Genomic DNA, 19,335 nt, shown 5'->3' with positions numbered 1-19,335 from the left:
TGGCTCTGGAGGCTTGCCTCATTATAAGAGCAGATCTATTAGCCCCCTTGCCATTGTCTTTCATTTCTCAAGTGAGGTGATTCTAATTAAATTAATCTGCATGTCAATCTATCGGTGATCAATCAAAAGGGCTGAGGTCCCCCTTTGCGGCACTGTGCTTGCGGCTGACAGGGGCTGATAATGGAGGAAGAAATAAACTGTCGAGCAAAGTTAATTAGTCAACATAATAGGTGGATTAAACAGGAGCTGCTGATTGCTGTTTCACATGTCGAAGCATGAGGTGGGAGCTGAAACTGCAATTAACAGACAATTATTATATTTGGTTGTAAGAGGTCGCATGAATAAACATATCTCTGTGGGTTTCAGGCTTTAATCCCTTTCCCTGTTTAATGTAAGGAGAAGTGTAGGTCATTTCTTCTTATTGTTTTAGTCAAAGTTCTCGAAGGCGACGCGTGCTCCTGGCAAAGCAGCAGCCAGCTGAAGGCCAAATCTTTGGCTGGGGTAAAACCCTGGGAATGCCACGCTTTTGCTGGGAAAGGGCTGTGGGAGGGGCGGCTGAAGGAAAGCCAGGGAAGCTGTGAGACTGCTTGGTCTGAATGGGGTAGGAGGAGACGTGGTGTGATGAGCTCACAGCTCTGCAAGGGACTTGTTTCTCCATGACATTTCAAGGCTCACGTGCTTCTGCCTGGACAGGGATTTCCTTTTGGAGCCTCAGGGTTGAGCAATCCCTCTGGACACCTTGGAGTAGCTGAGTTTTTTACTCTGGACCCATCATTTACCTGTTTGCCGCTGCTGGGCTGGCTCCTCTCCTGCCCTGGGCAGCTCTGGGGAGCAGAAGTGTCTGATCTTTCCTCCAGTGCAGTCCTGCTGTGTCTCCCTCACCTCGCCTCAAATCAAATCCCAGGTGTTGACATTGAGATAAGTTGAGAAATACAAATAATTCTAACACTGGATGAATAGGGTTGTGTTCTCCAGATCAAGACCCCACTGTCAAGCATGTGTGTGTGTACACAAACATGCCTATACATACTCCTTAAGATAGAGCTCAGGAGAAATTTGGGCAAGTCCAACAACCTGCAGTGACTGTACTGAGGGGAGAGCAGCAGAGGAGGGTGGGGTAAGGCAGGCAACAACTCTTGTTACAATTTCTCAAAATACACTTTTGTTTTCTTTTATTCTGAATCGATTCTCATTTGCAATGTCAACATCTCTATCTACTTCGGCGAGGAAACTGAAGGATAATTTAGGGTGAAACACAGCTGCCCTTGTATATAGGGGAGAAAATACTTAATAAAGATCCTCTTGTTAAAATGATGGTTAACAGTGTGCTGTCTGCCACGCAGCTACAAACTCTGCAATTTGACTTAAAACTGCATCAAAAGCTTTCGATGCCAAAGACCCACTCATCAATAGCGCCTCTTGTTAGATTTGTACAGCATAAGCACCAGTTATTATGTGAAATAGCTTTGCAATTTTCTACAGCTCCCAGCTGTTATTTATTTAACTGAGTTTATTACACTCTGTGCTTTTTAAAAAACACACGGATTTATCCAAATTTTCCTCCATCTTGCTCTTGTGCTTGCAGGTCGTGGTGTCTACAACAGTCAATGTTGATGGCCATGTGCTGGCAGTGTCAGACAATATGTTTGTGCACAACAATTCCAAGCACGGGCGGAGAGCTCGAAGACTCGATCCCTCGGAAGGTACGCCTTCTTATCTGGAACATGGTAGGCAAATCATTTTCATTGGTTGGCATTGCTACTTTAAATGTGGATTTATTTGGTTTGTGTCTCTGGCTGCTGCTTTCAAAATTGTCCTGTAAGCGTTTATTATCTCTGGGGCCAGACATTTGAAAGGGACTGGCCTCCAGACCAAAGGAGGAATTTTTCAAGTAGGTCAGCTCTAAATGGAGTGAAATGACAAACAAGTTAGTAAACATGGGTGCAGAGGTTGTCCTGTGTGTCAGTGAAGTGGGGTGATTTTTTTTTTTTTTTTAATGTTGGTTGCATTTATTCACCTTCCAAAATTGGAGTCTGATTTTTTTTCCAGACTGCCCTTATTTTTGGCTGTCCATCTAAAGAATATTGCATATTTTCTGAAGTGCTCAGAACCCAAATTTTGCATTGCATTTCTTCTATCTATAGGGTGCTGAGCTCTCTAGGAGATTCTTCTGTTCCTTTGAATTGCCCTAAATGAAAGCAGAGCCCTTTTGGAAATCCATCTGCTTACTTGCACCATGGATGAATGTTCTTTCTGGCTCCAGCTGTGCCAGCTGAGGACGTTGCTTTTCCCACAGCTGTTTGTCTCCCCTCCCTGCTCCAGGCTATTCTTCACCATGGACATGCCAGCTAGGATGGTTGTGTGCTTGCTCCCTGGTCTCCTCCAGGCCAATGAAGTTCATTTGAATTAAACCATTTAAATAATCGCTCTTTGCCAATCTGGCTTGTTGCTGAAATGATTTAAGGAGAAATGGTGCAAGGCAGTTTGGCTTTTCTGGAAGCACAGTAAACTCCAGCAAGGGTGGGATGGGGGCACGTGGCTGGAAGCAGCCTGGGGACAGTAATCTCTTCTGTGAGGTCAGCTGGTCCTGGAAGAGAACATCTGCTGGTGACTGTAGGTGCTTAAAATGGGAGTTGTTGAGTGCAAATGTACTTTGAAAAATCTGGAATTGATTAATGTTTTGTTTTGCTCTTTGTCCTCAAAGTTGATGACTACTGCTGAAAAACAAAACAAAAACAGAGGGCATTTCACTCCCCTCTCCCTGTTCCAGCTTGGTAGAATAGCTCTTTGTCTTCAAAGCTGTTTGTAATCCTAAATTCAATAGGTGCTTGCTCCCTCTAAGAGATGTGTACCCTCAGCTCCCATTGAAGTAGCTGAGTGTAGAAGGCACCAGTCCTTTATGCTGGTTTGTTTCACAAATATTTGCCAAGGATCTGATGAATAATTAAATAGATTTTTCCAAAGAGTTTGAAGAAACCAGATAAAATTTTCTCTGGGAAAGCAAATGCCACTCAGAGAAATGTTAACTAGATATGTTAAAAGAAATTATTAATGCTGAGAAATGGGAAAATGTGTGGGTTTCTACTGCTCAGTGGATTCCTGTGGAAATACTTTTCTATTCTGTTTATGCTTTCAGGCATCAGTCCTGCAAGCACTTATGCATATATTTAAGATTATGCTCACATATGGTCCTGTTGGGATCAATGAGGCTTCTTGTGTCAGAGAAGCTGAGGGTATTGATAAGTGTTTGCAGAATCGGGTCTGTAGTTCACACTTACTAACCTAAAATTCTTAGCTCAGCAGCGTTTCTCATTATATAAACATAACTTACATCTGTATTTATTTAGCTCTAACTTTTTATGTAGGCTACGAGCCATTTTCAGCCATAATTCATGTTATAGAATTTTTTTTTTCATCCTGCCAACAACCTAATTTAATAAACAAACCACTGTCATAATTTTTACTGAAATTTATAAGGAATGTATGAACTCTGTCTTTATTAATTAGAAGAAGGCATTACAAAGGGAAACTTCTTTCTGTTAAACTTTGTAATCTTTCTATTAAGTCTAGTCTTAAAAAAACACTCCTATTTTTTTTTCTTATATTCCTACTAAAGTAGTCACCATATTTTTTTTTCTTTTTTTTCCTATTGCAGTCTTCTCAGTGCATGCTTTTGGTTGAGGCAGTACTTAATTTCTCTTACATAAATGCCCTTATTCTCATGCATGGTGGTATCTCATTTTACCACAGCTGTCGTTCCCACTCCTACAACCTGAGGGATTCTGTTGGCAAAAAGCAACAAGAAAAGATAATTCTCTGCTTACGTAGCTGCACACACCTGAGTTCCTGTGCTGATATTAAAAGTCAACATCTGCAAAATATCTCCATGTGTATATTTTGTGGGAAAGGTGATTTTTCTAATCTGCTTTCTCAGGCCCCTCTCAAGCAACCTCATAAAGCAACTGCTAGTAAATTCTTACTTTTGAACAGCAACCTTCACACTATAAAATTGTTCTCTTCCCAAAGGCTTGGTGGGGCCCTTCTTTTTAACCTAAATCCTTCAGTCCAGCTCTGTAGGAATTCTCTGAACATGTGAGTCCAAGAAACAGGAAAAAAATTTCAAAAATCCAGCAACTATTGTTAGGATATTAGGTATTTAAAACACTTAACTAAATAAATAAAAAGAAAGAAAAAGGTTTAATGCTATTGAATTTTGGACAAGACCCATTGGAACAGATGACAGTTTCCTCCACTGAAATAATATTTTGCCTTCACTTTGAGTCACAAAATGTATTGTTTTCCTCCAGTTTTTGGAATTTTTATTTTGGATAGTATCAGAGGCAGTTTGTTTGCCTCTCCTCTCCCCAGCTTTTCTGCCTCCCTCGGGGAAGGACAGATTGACCTGAGCTGTATCCATGAGCAGGGAGATGGGAAGGGAAGGTAGTCATGGTTTGTCTCTGGTTCATTGCTCTGGTGAGCAACTGCTCATCACAGGTTTGTAAAATCTGGGATCTGACTATAACATACCCTTGACCAAATGTATTCCTGTGGACTTTTCCAGACGTTTAACTTCTTAACACAAATACCTGATGGCAATAGAGATGAATGCCTGACTGTGAGGGCTGGGGAAAGGGGAGACAGGATGTAGAAAGGTGTGCTGCTTGTTGAGTTTACTTAGACAATATCCAGCTTATTTTTCCTTACAATCTTGTGTTTGCTGCTCTGAAACATGGAGCTACAGTTTATGTGACACCTAAAAGACACTTTGGGGGCCAAAAACCTGGAAAGAAAGCTGCACCTCACAAGCCACTCAGGAGCCTGGTGTCTCCACATTTGGGTTTCACCATCTCATTAGCAGGTAGTCTGGATTATTTTTGGGACATCCAACACATCTTTATTTATATCTTGCTTTTCAGACTGTTCACTCAGTAGAGTGAAGGGTTTTTTTTTTTTTTTGTAGCTCTTTTCTCTGAATATAAGCAGGACCCCAGGTTCTGGTTTTGTGTCCACATGCTGCCCCCTTGAAGCCAGTGGGTTAAGCAGCTAATCTTTCAAATAAATATATCTATCTTTTAAAAGTAATATCTGGCAGAGGCCAATTATTATTTCATCCAGCTCTGTGTGGTATAAATAGGGTAAGCCACAGTAATCTGTGGTTTTCAATAATTATCACTTTTTCATTCACAAATAGTTGGATGCTCACTGGTTTTATATTTCTGGTAAACCAGAAAGCCGGTGTGGTTGACCTTTCCAAATTATATATATAGTAAGATGTATAGTCAAGAGCCAATAGGCCCCAACAGTAGGATATATTTCAGCTAGTAGTTCATCCCAGGGTGTCAATTTTACAAGCAAAATCTTCCCAATGAAATTTAAGTGATGAACTTATGGAAGGGGAGAGTTCTGGCAACAACTCTTTTCAAGTTTACCAGCAATAAATCCACTGCAAAGTTTCCAGTTAAAACTCTCATATCATTGCAAAGTAAAAATTCTTTTTTCTCCCCAAATCTTTTGAATGTCTTTACAAGAATGTAAAGCCAATTGCAGCATCAGTTTCTCTATTATTTTTCCTCGCTGGCAGAATGCAATGCCCTCGAAAAATGATAGTCCCTGAGACCCTGTCAGTTTGCATGCTCTAACACTTTATTATCTAATGATCTAATATGCAACAAGGCAAAGAGGGGGTGCTTATCACCCTGACAGGATGCCTAAGAGAAGTGACTAAATTACTTTATGTACCATTAGCACTAGCTGCCAGGGTGAACTCACTGTGAGCATTTATGCAAATATTCCTGAATACATTCAAGTGGCCTTGTCAGGAAGACGACTGACAAGCAGCTTAAATGCTTGGGTTTTTAAAGGGACAGTTTTATTTCTTTTTTCTTTTCCTTCCTCCTCCATGGGAGAGCACTGAAGAATTAGGTGATGGTGAGGTTTGCTGATGATTTGGTTCTGAGTCAGCTCAACAGCAGCAGCAGATGAAAGATGCAGGGTAGAAATAGACACAAATTATTATATTTGATATCAGAGTTTGCAGGTGGAAGTGGAGATAACCATGATTCCCAAAGCAGCGTCCTGCTGGTATTTTAATATGAAATATGCATAAATCTCTGTGTGTTTATATCTAAAATAAGTCATTATGTAGCAAAACCATTAGTACTGGTTGCCTTAAACTGGGAAGGATAGTGCAAGGCTTGGTTATTTGATCACTCTATTGTGGTACCTGAGACAGCCAAGCTTTTACAATGTTGTTTTAGCTCATGACAGCAATGAGTGACTTCAACCGTTTGTCTGCAGGTGCAAAACCTCCTATAAGAAATAAAAAGCAGTAGTGGCTGTGCCTCAGCTGCACATGACAAGTAGATCCTTTTGTCAGCAGTGGGGCACTTAAAGAGTTTTTCTTGCCAATCCTGCCCATCCTGGGCCATTTAAGAGCTCACAGTTACTGCACAATCAGAGATTTTCCACTGAGTCCTCAGATTTGAAAGCAAAAATGATTGCTAGGCTGTGCCTTAGTGAATCAGATATTTTCTGTTTGGATTATTAAAAAAAGGAAAAATTTCCCTCACCTTATAAATGCTTTTGAGAGGATAATATTTAAAATAAAGCTTTGAGACTGACTGCCCTTAGGTCTCATTTCTAGTCTGCCTGTAACAGAATTATTGAGGACAGACATTGAATACCATTAATTCAGTTGTATGTGGTGGGTGCTCAGAAATCTGACTTAGTGACCTTCTTCTTGTGCCTCAAGTGGCTCTGGCACAACTCTAACCACTAAATTTTGGGCAGTGTGTAGAGTTGTGAAGAGGATGACCTGACCAGTTCTATTTTAACCATTTTATCTCTCAGTTCCTTGGTGGTGCCTATCTCTGTGCTAGCTGATGAAATTGTCACTCCAAGACAGAATACTGACTGAAGCAAAAATTTTAACAAGTTGAGATGGGTTAATCTTCAAAACTTGATATATTTCACCCTTAGTTGGTATAGGTTCATGTTTTGCATCAGAGTTGGGGACTATTGCATTAAAAAACTCGCCAGGTTCAAACAAAGAAATGTTAAAGTTTGACTTGCTTCATCCATGGGTGGAAGCACCTGTTATAGTTTAGTGCTGAGCTTAAGAATGTTTTTGTGATTATATGAAAAATATAAACACACAAGCTTTTTCTGCATCATATCATTCCATATAGAGAAATGCAGTGGGCTTGATTTATTATTTAGAAGGGAAATATTGAAAAAAAATATTAGGATTCTACCACTCTACTTGAGGGGATCTTGTATGTTATTCTGAGTTATGTCTGCTTTCTAATTTATTTTCTATGAGGGAAGAATACCTTGGGTTGTTGGACATCTCTATGCATACACAGGGGAAAAAATTGTGACTTTCAGAGCATTGCACAACATGGATAGTAATAACAGTAAGTGAGCCTTGATATACTGAAGGATTGCAAAACTTCAAGCTGGAAATAATTTTCTTTATTTTTGCCAAGTTGTCTTTTTCATATCGGTTCCTTCATAAATGCAGTGACTCATAAATTCAGGCAATTTTTAACATAATGGCTTGTTATGTGTTCTTGGAGTTTGACCTCACTGAGTGTATAATATTAACCTTTTCACTGCCCTGCAGACTTATTCTGTTCCACAAAATGAGGGAATGGTTGGGGCTGGAAGGGAGTCTAGAGATCATCCAGTCCAACCCCATGTTAAAACAGGTTTGCCTGGAGCAGGTTGCACATGATCACAGGGAAGGAGACTCCACAACCTCTCTGGGCAGCCTGGTCCAGTGCTCTGTTACCCTCAAAACAAAATTTTTTTCACATAATCAGATGGAATTTCTAATTCAATGAGAACACCAGGGCTGGATTAGTTCAGAATGTGAACTTGGGTGGAGTGGGAGCATCTGTCCCTCTGAAGAGACAAAACATGGCCAGAGAGTTTAGATGATTTACTTGAGAGAATTGGTAGATAAAGGCTCATGATGATCTTAACAAGATTTTAACCCTGGGAGGCAGTGAAGTAAGCTTCCAGTACTGTGGCAAGTTCTCTGTTGTAAATGTTGAGTAAGGGCGTGGTTTTTTCCCAAAATATGTATGGCAGGTCAGGGGGAGGTTAAGGTTTGAGTAATTCCTCACATGGTTGAGGATGAGGTTCTCTGATGAGTGCTATGCAGGATGTCAGGCTGGATGATCAAAATGGTCTTTTCAGGAGTGAAATGTTGGGATCCATCAGATCAGCAAAACATGGCAGAGCTGGGATTTGTACAGCTCCGATTTAGGCAAACAAAACTGAGTTAACTAAATTGTGCCCCGCTGAATTTTGCTGATGTCTTTCTTTTTTAATCTTTACCAGAGCAGAGTCGCTGTTTGCAGGCCCAGATCCCTTATTCCTCCTTGGATATTACTGAGAATTGCACAAGAACTGGGTGGGTGGGTAGGTGGAGCTGCCCTTCTCACAGCCAGTCACGCCAAACAAAAAGCAGAAAATCTTTTGTTTCTATTTGTCTGGGTCATAAATCATCCATTATGGAGAGGTACTCAAAAGCTTGGAATATCTGGCTGCAGCAATTCAGATATTTCAAAATTTATTTTTAGTCTGTGGCTAAATGAAAACAAGATTTAAACAATGAAAATGGATTTTTAATGGCTAGTTTAGGCAAGGAGATTCCAGAATTTCAGTTCTGCCATTAGAATGTAGCTATTGCATGAAGTTGGAGGTTTGAGTTTGTGGAGTTTTTTTGGTTTTTAAACATTATTGTATAACATATTTGTGCTAACATTTCTGAAGGAGACTTAGGAGATACCATTTGAGGTATTGTAGTCATTATTGAAAGGATTGCTGTTACATAATATCCATGGAAATATCTTCTGAAAAGGCAAATTTGAATACTCCAATTGCCACAGTTAGAAAGGATTTTCCCTTGACAGTCACTTATCAGAGATTTAGGGTCACGTTTAATTGAGAAAGGAAATTGGGAATGGGAAACGCCTCAATTTTACAAATACAAGATGTGTCAGTTTCTACCCATGAGCAACTGTCCTTTATGTTTTTCAACTAGCTAACTAAATAAATAAAATAAATAAAATGCCCCCAAACAGCCCTTCCCCACCAATATCTAAGGGATGTCAAGCTGTGATATGTTGTTACCCTCTATTGTTACGAGGATGTCATGAATTCATGGAAAAATAGTACCTGGATGAAGATAGAGAGCATTTTGTGAATTTCCCTGAGGAGGTTTCCGAACTGTGCTCCTAAAATTGCAAAAAGAAGAAAACATGGGAAAAACTGCCATTGAATTTTGATATAGATGTGCACAGAAAAAACTATTTTGTTACAGCAGACCCATAAGGGAGGAAAGTTCAGATGGAAATTCTCCAACCACCGTAAGTGTTGACTCTTATTTGGAGAGCTTGACCAACCCTTTGCTGAAGGTTTGAGATTTTTCTCCAGACCTCAGAGGAACTGGAATACAGTCATGCAAGTAGAAAAAGCTGAACTCCCTTGTTTGGCAGAAACTTCACAGGTGCCAGAACAGGGGAACATTCAGCAGCACTCAAAGAAGAAATGAATATTCATAGATTATGAGTATTCATTACATTTTAATTTGCTTTGCTGGCCGCCATGTCACAAATACAAAGGCATCATAGGGCAGAAGAATGACTTTAGAATTGGAGAAATGTTTGAGACACTCCTCTGTGGCAGTGAAGTTTTGCCAGGTATTGCTTTTCCAGCCTTCCAAAATGGGCACACCAGGAAGTGACAAAACATCATGTTGCTGTGGAATGATTAATATTAGTTCTGAACAAATTTCTCTAATTTATCTTTTTCATTATAAGAAATGATTTATTGGTGTTATGGTGGGAAAAGATACTTTTTTTGACTCAGTTCCCCTGCTGTTTTGAGCAAATTTCAAAGGAAAATAATTTTGTGAATTGTGGTTGGGGAGTTGAAGGCCAAGAATTAGTGATTTTTTGAGAATTCATCTGGATGTTATAAAATGTTGTGATTTTCAAAGAAAATGGTGTTCACAGCAGTTTGCAGGTATCTGGACACTTCCAAATGTTTCATGTTGAGCACCTCAGGATTTAAATACCCCAAAGCAATCAGTGATTATAAAAGGTCTTTGCTCCCATGAAACTTATGTCCAAAGCTTTGAATCAACTCAGTGATAACTATCTCAGGAGTGAAGGTTTGGTTAGGTGAAAATTTTCCACAAAACTGTCATTTAGAATATTCAGTTTAGAAAACTTCACAAATAATGAACTCATCTTGTCACTAAACTGAGAGAGGACTGGAGTGAGCATTCAAGTCTCTGTCTGCCAAGTGTTTCCCCAGAAAAATGAGTATTTGACAAGGCTCCTCCACATGCAAGGAAATGAGTTAATAGCATAAACCAGGACACTGATGCAAAAAATGGAGCCCACCAGGGTGGGATGTTTGGAGTTGTTATTCTAGTCTGGTCTGCTATTTGAAAGTTATTAATGTTTAGTAGCAAAGAATAAAAAGTAAGCTACTAATAATTAATATTGGAATGAAGAAAGGCTTTGTGTTTGGCCCAAATCCAGAGTACAAGATTTTTTGGGACTGTATGGCATTGCAAAAAGTGTGCTTTCATTAAAGCCAGTAGAACAACTTCATAAAGTGGTTTTTAAAATCCTAGCCCAAACTGTTTGCTGAGCATAACCAGAAAGCTTTGTGTGTCACAATTAGTCCTTTCTGCTTTCCACCTTCATTCCATGAATTTATAGTTCTCTTTGTGACAAAACAAATCCTTAGCGTGAAAGTGACTGTAATATAAGCAGTGCTGGTTTATGACCTCACTGAGCAAAGCGAATGGGCTTAGGAAGTTTATTAAAAAGATCAAGAATGAAGTTTCATGAAAAACTTGTCTGAAATTTAGAAGTTTAAGGTTATTTCTCAAAAGTAATTCAAGCATTTAGATGTGTGAGTTAAGGTACAATGGCCACAGTGAAACACTTAAAGAGATACCAGCCTTCATGATGTGGATATTTGGGATTTTCTAAACTTGTGATCCATTTTTTGTGAGATAAGTCACCATCCAAGAGTATACGTATCCCAAAGGAATTTTTTTGGGGAATTCTTGGACCTAAAGCCGAACTCGTAAAGCACCAAGGTGCCTAAAGCTGCAGGTAACTATTTAGTGGGATTCTTACAACTCTGGCTATAGAATTTCTGTCTGTCTGTGAGGCACTTTGAAAATTCCATTAGTTGCTTACTGGAACCACTGGACTGGTGGATGCTTCCAAAAATGTGGTCCTGGGTGCTGCAGGAACCTGAGTGCTGTTTGCTGTACTACCCTTGAAGTGCCTGTTAGCACTGGGAGCATAAGGAAATTCAGAATTAATTATGTTTGGTTAATACCATATCATTATGAGGTTCAGCATCTATCCCGTGAAAAAGCAAAGTGCTTTTCCCACAGAGGTCCCTCCTGAGTTGTGAAATGGCAGCAGAGCGCTGGATCTCTCCCCGCTGCTGGAGGCTGAACAGACAGCTCGTGTTGCTGTTCCCTGAAAACCTGGGCTTGCATATGGAATTCATAGGTTTGGTGTTACCTGATCCATGCCCAGAGGGAAGGCCAGCACTCGGAGCAAACTCTGCCTGACCACAGCATTGCTCATCTTTCCAGCCGCAGCATTAGTGCATGGGTTGGGGTTTGAGGTCACAGCACTTTCCTGCAGGACATTCAGGTGAGAGCATTGCTCAGCTCCCTGGGCTCTTTGAGGAGAAGAAGAGGGGGTGAAAGAAATATTTCTGACCATGTTTGGCTCTCTGAGACACTGAAAAGTAAAGCTACTGTGATTAGGGGCCCTTTGGGGAAAATTACTCTTTTCCTGGGATTGCGACCCTGAAGGTGACAGTGAGTGCTGCCTCCTCCTTCAGCCCTGAGCCTGAGCAGAGGTGCCTGCAGGAAAGCCCAGTCAGGTGCCTGCTCAATATCAGCTGCCAAATATTTTTTATGAGGTTGCTTCTGGCTGCTCCCTACCTATGCTATCATCTTGCCGAGATCCCTTGGTACTTTCCTGAGCCAGCACGGAACTCCCTGGGTCTCCAGGCTTGCAGAGGTGTCTTCCCATTTCTGCTTATTGTATAGCGGAAAGAGGATCCTAATTTAGGCAGGCTGACTCACCCAGCCAGAGCTGGAGTGTGATGTTTGACAGGCTGCAATGCCTGAGGTAGGTGGTCTGAATGCAGCCCTAAATAAATAAATAAAAACTTAGCATGACTTTATCAGAGACATTGAAAGAACAACTTCTCTAAGCATTTGTAGGCTCGAGTCCAAAGTATTCACTCAGATTTTCAGCGTGCTGGTTTTATGTGGTGTCATTGCTGGACAGATACTATGAACTATAAATATAATTTTATGCTTATGTTTTTGCAAGTAAAGCCTAAATGGCTGGGAGGGGGTGCCTGACCCTGCACTTGGAGCAGCACAAAGAACAGAGGAAGGAATAGTCTGAGAGACACAGCACAGCAGAGACAAGGGGGTCTCAGTCTGTGCAAAGCAGTCGTGGCTGCTGCTTGAAATGCAGTGCAGGTTATGTTGCCTCCATCTCTGTCCCACTGCCATCACAAACAGGGGCTGAGGATTATATTACATTGCTGAATATAAGAACAATAATAAAATATTATTACTACTATTATTAATGATTATATAATAATTAGAACAATAATATTAATTAATTTGCATATCCACTCTTTCCATCCCAGATATTCATTAGTTTTCTGAGTATTTCTGGCCAGAACAGAAATTTAGCTAAACCCTCTGATCGCTGGGATGCTTTTCCTGCAGAAGAGCCAGATTCCCTGCCTTTTCCCTTGGCCCAGGGCCTGCAAACCCGAGGCCATGCATTGGACCTTGGTCCCTCCATTGGCAGCTCTACGTAACCTGTCAGAGACAGCCCGAGCACAGGTTTTGCACGTGATGAATATGGATCTTTGCTGCATCTGGCAGGCTGCAACAATGAATGCAGGAGACTGTCGTTAATAGATAATAAAAGCAGAAAGAAACATTAATGGGAATAAGCTTTTCTTTTGCTGGGACTGATTATTACTTTTCTGTTCTTGGGCTGTGACTAGCTCGAGCTGCAAAGAGCAGCTACCAGAGCTGTGTGCACGCATGTGTTTTGCTGCTGTCTGTTTTTTAATCTGAAATATTTAACCATGACATCTTCAAAGTGCGACTGTGTCATACATCCTCATACACTAATAGATTTCAAAGATGAAGAGCCTTGCTGCTTTATGTTTAGTCATGCCTTCATCTATAAATTTATGGCAGTATTATGGTTTAATGAATTGAACAAGTCCCAGAACAACAACAAAAACGCTCTTTTGTTTGAATTTAGATATAGCGCGCTTTGTTCTTCAAACGAGTAATAAAACCAATATGTTTCTTTAGTGGTAAACTTTGGGGTAACTTCATCTCACATTACTAATGAAGCACTTGGGGAGCTGTGTGTGCACATGTACACATGTGTGTGTGTGTGGTAAACGGGTGCTTTCAATCGTGGTGTTGGACCTAGGCTGAGCATTCGTATTCCGATAGCGATAGGCAAAGCTCCCAGAACAGATGGAGCAGAGTTCAGCACAAAGGTTTAATCCTATCAGGATGATTCCTGTATGGCCATCTGGATAATCCGGTGCACAAATTCAGTGCCTGTTAAAAGTACAACGTAGGCCAAGATTAGCGTCACAGATTTTCCACTAGACTTGTTCATATTTGACTTTATGATTCTCAGACTCCAGAAAATTGCATTAGAGAGCCTGTGATTTGTGAGAGAAATCAGATGAGGAATAAGAACTCTTAGGATACTTGAATTTCTCTTGAAGAAACTGGATTGCAGGCACTCCCTGTCCCTGGCAGAACTGCTTTGTGTTTCTGCACGGGTTGTTCTTGTTTCTGAAAGACGATTACTGTGAGCTCTCTGTTGTGGGCAGACTTTCTCAATTCTGCTGAACAAAGAGACCCCAGCTAAAAATTAATATTAGTTGGATCTTGTTTTTATCAGAAAAACGAATTCTTTGTTTCCTGTAGAATCCATCTCAGGTGAATTTCTGATTGTTGCACTGTGTAGTGTAGCGGGGGGGATTAATTTGAGGGATGTGGGGTTCTGGTTTTTTCCTTGTGATAGTAAAAGATGTCATAAAATTATAATTGATGCTAGTATTTAGTTTGGCCGTGAGAATTTAGATTTAGATAGAATTCTATGTTTCATCTAGAATAGTTTGTGTATCACTAACTGAACCTTGCTAGTGTGGCCGTAAGGTACCAGTGGGAGTTGGAGCATCAAGGCTCAGCCCTGTTGTGCTCTGGATGCTGAGTCTGTTGCACCTTACAGGATTTTGTCTGGTCCTCTGTTCTGACTCTAGGGAGATTTACTATGAGGGATTTACTGTTTTGTTAAGGTACTGATGGAAAATGAAAATGAGGAAACAGGACCAGGGTTGGTGATAAAGCAAACCAGGAATTTTGAAATTGTACCCACCTGCCCTTCTGTTGGGTTGGGCTTTAGCAACACAGTAAAGCACAGGGTTAACATTTAGCAAATATAAAATTGTTTGTTGAATCATGAAGGACCAGTCAGTTAAATTAAGTATGTTATGGAGTATGCAAACTATGCAGCGATGTTTGTTTTGACAAACTCTTAGGGCTGATTTATAGTACTCATTTTGGGCTTCCATTTGCAAGGTTGCCTCCATCCTCACCCAGAAATTGCATCAGTACAACTATTTTTAAACTTCAGTGAACTTAACCAGATGCAGTCTCCTTTCTGGACATGCCTATTGTTTTTAAAGTAGTCATAGTGACTTAGCTGGGCTCCACAACTTCATAAAGGAAGTTGATGGTAGAAAGCCATTGAAATTGCAATGGGAAAGGCAGATATGATTTTTTTTCACTGTTTAATTAACAAAATTTTGGAGCCCATAATCAGATACAGCAATCCCATCCATGTGTCACACCTCAGTCCCCTGCATGGTGTTTATTGCTTTTGGCTTTCACATACTGTTCATGTTCCTCTGCAAGTGGCACCGTGGCGGGGAGGAAGGGCTGAAGGAATAGAGGTGCAATAATTTGGGACCTTGTGGTAAAACACTTATCTCACTTGGGGGTCAAAATATGTTTGTGCATCCCTGGGGGAGCAGAGCAGTCACTGCTTTGGTGTTGAGGTCTGAGCAAACCCATCCCCTGTTGTGGAGCTGGAGGTGATGCCAAGATTTGAAAGGCCCTGTGCAATATTCTTGGATGTCTGGTTTTCCTCCTGACCCAGTCTGTGCATCCCTGAGCACCTGAGCTGCTCAAAAGCACAGGGAGTGCTGAAGCGGAGGGGCAGGCACTAGTTTAGCAATGTTTGGCCAAAGCCACCTGCAGCAGTTTCCTCATGGCTGACTCAAAATGAAAGTCCTGCAATTCTGGGGCAAAAATGATGAATGCAAAAATTAAAGTCAGCCCAAAATTTCCTAGGAATAAAAAAATCAGAGCAGCACATCAAAAAAATTGACAATAAAGCTGTTAGGCTTCTTGAAATATATCTATTTAGAGAGAGTGCAGATATATTTTTCAAGAAGAATAATACATGTATATATATATAAAAAAATGTTTAGGTTGAACCTATATATTTAATTTAACATAATTTTAAGTGGGTTTGTAACATTGCATTTTTCTTGAGGAATTTATTATTTGCCAAACAGACATGACAGACATTTCTTTGGAGGTCAAGTTTTACTGACTTGGAGGGAGATACTAAGGACTCTGACTGTTTTATTAATTTTTGGAAAGCAGGAGGTAGCTCCTAAAGTAAAACAAAAAAATAACCCAAATAAGCAAAGAAACTCCCAGAACTTCCTCTGTGATGTGAAAGGATTTAAGAGAATGAATGAAAATACATTTCTTGCAATCATACAGAGATAACTAAATTATTATTTTATGGAAATGCTGTAAGTAAAATACAGAGCAGATTTTTTTTTTGTAACAGGTCTCTCATTATTCTGGATTGCCTCCTTTTTCCATGCAGTCATTTTTCAGGCACTGATCAACAACTGAGAGCTTTGGAAATCATTAAGGAAAGAGAAACACAGAGGACTCCATGAAATGTAACTTTGCTAGCTGAGGCATCAGCAAGGATAAAAGAGAAACACTGGCTTAAGTATTGATTGTAGGTGGAATATTATCCCAGGTAATTTACATTTTCATTTCCCATTAATGGGAGCTGTGCATCCAAAACGTTCGGCAGAAAATCACAGCCAAGACCTTTAATTTCACTACTGGAAACCAGAAAAAATGCAACCTTCCTTCCCTTCCCTTCCCCCAACCTGGAGGGATTGCACGGCGCGTGTATTTTTGGCTCAGTGATTTCACCCAGTGCAGATGTCACGAAGGACCGGGAGGAGGTTGCCATTTTTGGCAGGGTGCTGTAATCTTTAAGGCTTGCATATGCTAAAACCCCCAAATATCGAGGAGCTGGGAAGGGGGAGCAGGGCATCACATCCTCATGCCTGTGGTGCACAAAGCTGCAGGAGTTATCTGCTCCAGGGGGAAACCTCTGCTGCCCTGTTTCCTGCACAGCAGCTGCTCATTGTCAGCAGAGAATGGGACACGGAGCCGGCTCGAGACGCAAAAGGAAGGCAGGAAGATCATCACTTCACCCAGATAAGCAGCAAACACATTGTTTAGCTTAAGAGTGAAGATTTAATGCTCCAGTAAAATACATAAAAGCTCTGCCACATTCCCTTTCCCTGAAGTGTCCTTTGGGCTGGTCCTGAGGACTTTTCTCCATCCAGGCTGGTTTCATAAGCTTCAGTTGCTTTCAGCTGCCTGTACTGTATGCCAGCCCCAGCAATGCCCCACAAACCAGCCTGGAACGCCACTACTGCCTGGGCAGGCAGAATTTTTAGGGTTTGCCCTCTCAGCATGCTCAGAGTAGTGAGCAGCCTGACAATTCCCACTTCTCAGGAATGAGGATATTATTTAGTGGAAAACAAAACCACCCAAAACCCCAAACAATCCCCCTCCCCACTCAACAAAACAGCCCAGCTCAAACCCTCAAAAATATTTGGTTTATTCTTTTAAATTAGAAAAAAGTCACAGAATAAGTGCTGAGTCCTGAGGCCAAGGTGCTGGCGTTGCTGTGTTGGCTGTGCTGCTGCTGGTCCCTGTCTGAGGCAGGATGAGCCCTGCCCTGCTCAGGGGGGTCCCAGTGTCCCAAGGCTGTTGTGAAATGGGAGCTCCAGTTCTGTATCCACTGCCCACCTCTTGGGAGCTTTTCACAGGGCCCAACTATCTTAAAAAATGGAGTTCCTTATCCTGCAACTTCTTCAGTGGGGTTTTTAGGCACTTACTTGAGTGCTTTGTTGATCACAACTTCCATAAGTTATGGTTTTGAGTGCTTAAAACTGATTTGTGTTAATATTCTGAAAAGTCAGTTGTTTGGTGAAAGCATTTAACTGGTTGCAGGATCAGACCCATAAACTGTGGGTTAATCTGTGGCTCATTTATTTATTTAGCCTGGAATTAGGTTTTACCCAAGGAAAAAAAAGGAAAATTAAATTAAATTCCAGATATTTTCAGTACTTCCTCTAAGATGAGACATAAATTCCCTGTTCCTCTTAATTCCCAGTTTTAACTGCCTTTATGCAACTCTCCTTGCGTGTCACAATACTCTTAGAGAGAAGAAAAATAAAAGCATGTGCCCTATCATTTAAACTCCTGTTGTGATGCAGCAACTGTTGTCAGAGCCTCATCTATGGAATAATAGAGGATGAAACCACACTTCATGATAAAAACTGCAGGCAAGGTCATTCTTACAGCCACCAGCACAAACTGGATATTAATCATAGAGCAAATACATTTCAGAAGCTAAATAGGAGCAGTCCCAGAGCCCTGCTGATAGCTGTGCATCCCACTAATTCACGTCAGTGAACATTTACCTCTAAGCTCAATTAACCCTTATTCCAAGGCCACCCATAAACTTTGTGGTAAATATGTTTTTTTCCCTCCGGCCTCTGTTTTCTATCAGTGGAACAGATCATTTCTGTTGGAGGATAAAAAGCTATCTCTGTTTAGAAATGCAGGTCCCTAATTAAGAGTATGAAACGTCCAGTGTGTGTTTGTGAGGGGCTGGAGTTGGTAGATTATTGATTTTGTAAATTCAGATGCTCCTGAGGCTGTCTGTTATTTCTTCTGTCATCAGGTGCTGTTTGAGGCAGGTAGAAATGCTCAGGAGGCAGGTGGGTGGTGGTGGGGGGAGAGGAATTTCCTCCTGCAATTGCCTGAGCACAAAGTTAGTTGTTAAATGTATACAAGAAGCTAAGAGGAGACATTGTTGCTGTTGTTTAGTTATTATTTCTTGTTGTTGTTATTATTATTATTATTATTGTTAGTATTATTAGCATTATTAGTATTATTAGTATTATTAATACTGTTATTTTTCTCCCTGCCAAGCATTGTTCAGAGGCAAATTGGAAATGTGGTAATTAGGCCCTTACTGGTAGTGTAGTACTTGTGTCCTGAGCCAAAGTTCAACGCCCTGAAATGAAATTTAAACCAATTAATCTGTTAGATTTTTATCGCTTGTCCGTGTTTTCTCAGCAATTCCCTCAGCACGTGGCCTTTGATCAACTCTCATACAAAAGCTAAAATGTGTGCCTGCTGCTAGCAAGATGGGGCTGACATTAACATGGCACTCATAAAACAATCAGAGCAGTGAAGCCCTCAAACAGACAGGGCAGAGTAATATTTAATAAAAGCGCACACATAATCTTCAGAATTAGCATTTTGTGCCTTGCAGTACCTTTGGGAGAAGAGCTTTTATTTGTGGAGTGATCATTATTATAACAAAGAAGAGCTACCTAATAATTTCCACTTTAACTCTGCAATATGCCACGAGCGTTTCTGAACCATTATGCTAAACTGTGGCGGGGTAATCATTTTATTGTCACAGTTTGAGGGAAGAAAAATCCCTGTGTATCAGTAGCTGGGAAGTGTGGGAACACAGGAACACACCGGCACACGCAGCACACAACAAAAAACTTTTCCTTTTTTTTGCTCCCCGTGTGCTGGAGTGGGTACCTGCCACCCTTTGTATGGGAGGGGATAAGATTTTAACAATGTGTGCATTGAGAAAAATGAAGATTTCATAAGAACGTTGTTTTCCTTGGAGCCATTAAGGTTTTTGCTCATAAATCCTTAACATTTATTGATAGAGCCCTTAGCTTTGAAGCCAGTGGCAGGATTCCCAATGGCCTCAGTAGGTTTGGGATTGCAGAACCTGTGAGCCTGGCCCTCGGGAGCAGCACAGTGGGACGTGTCCCAGGTGGGGTCTGACT

General features: G+C 40.8%; 1 protein-coding gene across 3 annotated transcripts in view; it reads left to right on the top strand.

Annotated features, from left to right (window-relative positions):
- EBF1 (EBF transcription factor 1) overlaps positions 1 to 19,335 on the top strand; it is a 263,732-nt gene that overhangs the window by 175,674 nt on the left and 68,723 nt on the right. For all 3 annotated transcript variants that reach the window (XM_084215758.1, XM_084215757.1, XM_084215759.1), the window contains exon 8: positions 1,586 to 1,727. In XM_084215758.1, the coding sequence (XP_084071884.1) occupies positions 1,586 to 1,727 (142 nt within the window). The remainder of the gene's footprint in view (positions 1 to 1,585; positions 1,728 to 19,335) is intronic.

The sequence above is a fragment of the Fringilla coelebs genome, assembly GCF_963513975.1.
Source record: "Fringilla coelebs genome assembly, chromosome: 15".
In the NCBI taxonomy this organism is placed as follows: Eukaryota; Metazoa; Chordata; class Aves; order Passeriformes; family Fringillidae; genus Fringilla; species Fringilla coelebs.
This window is presented reverse-complemented; position numbering and strand designations above follow the sequence as displayed.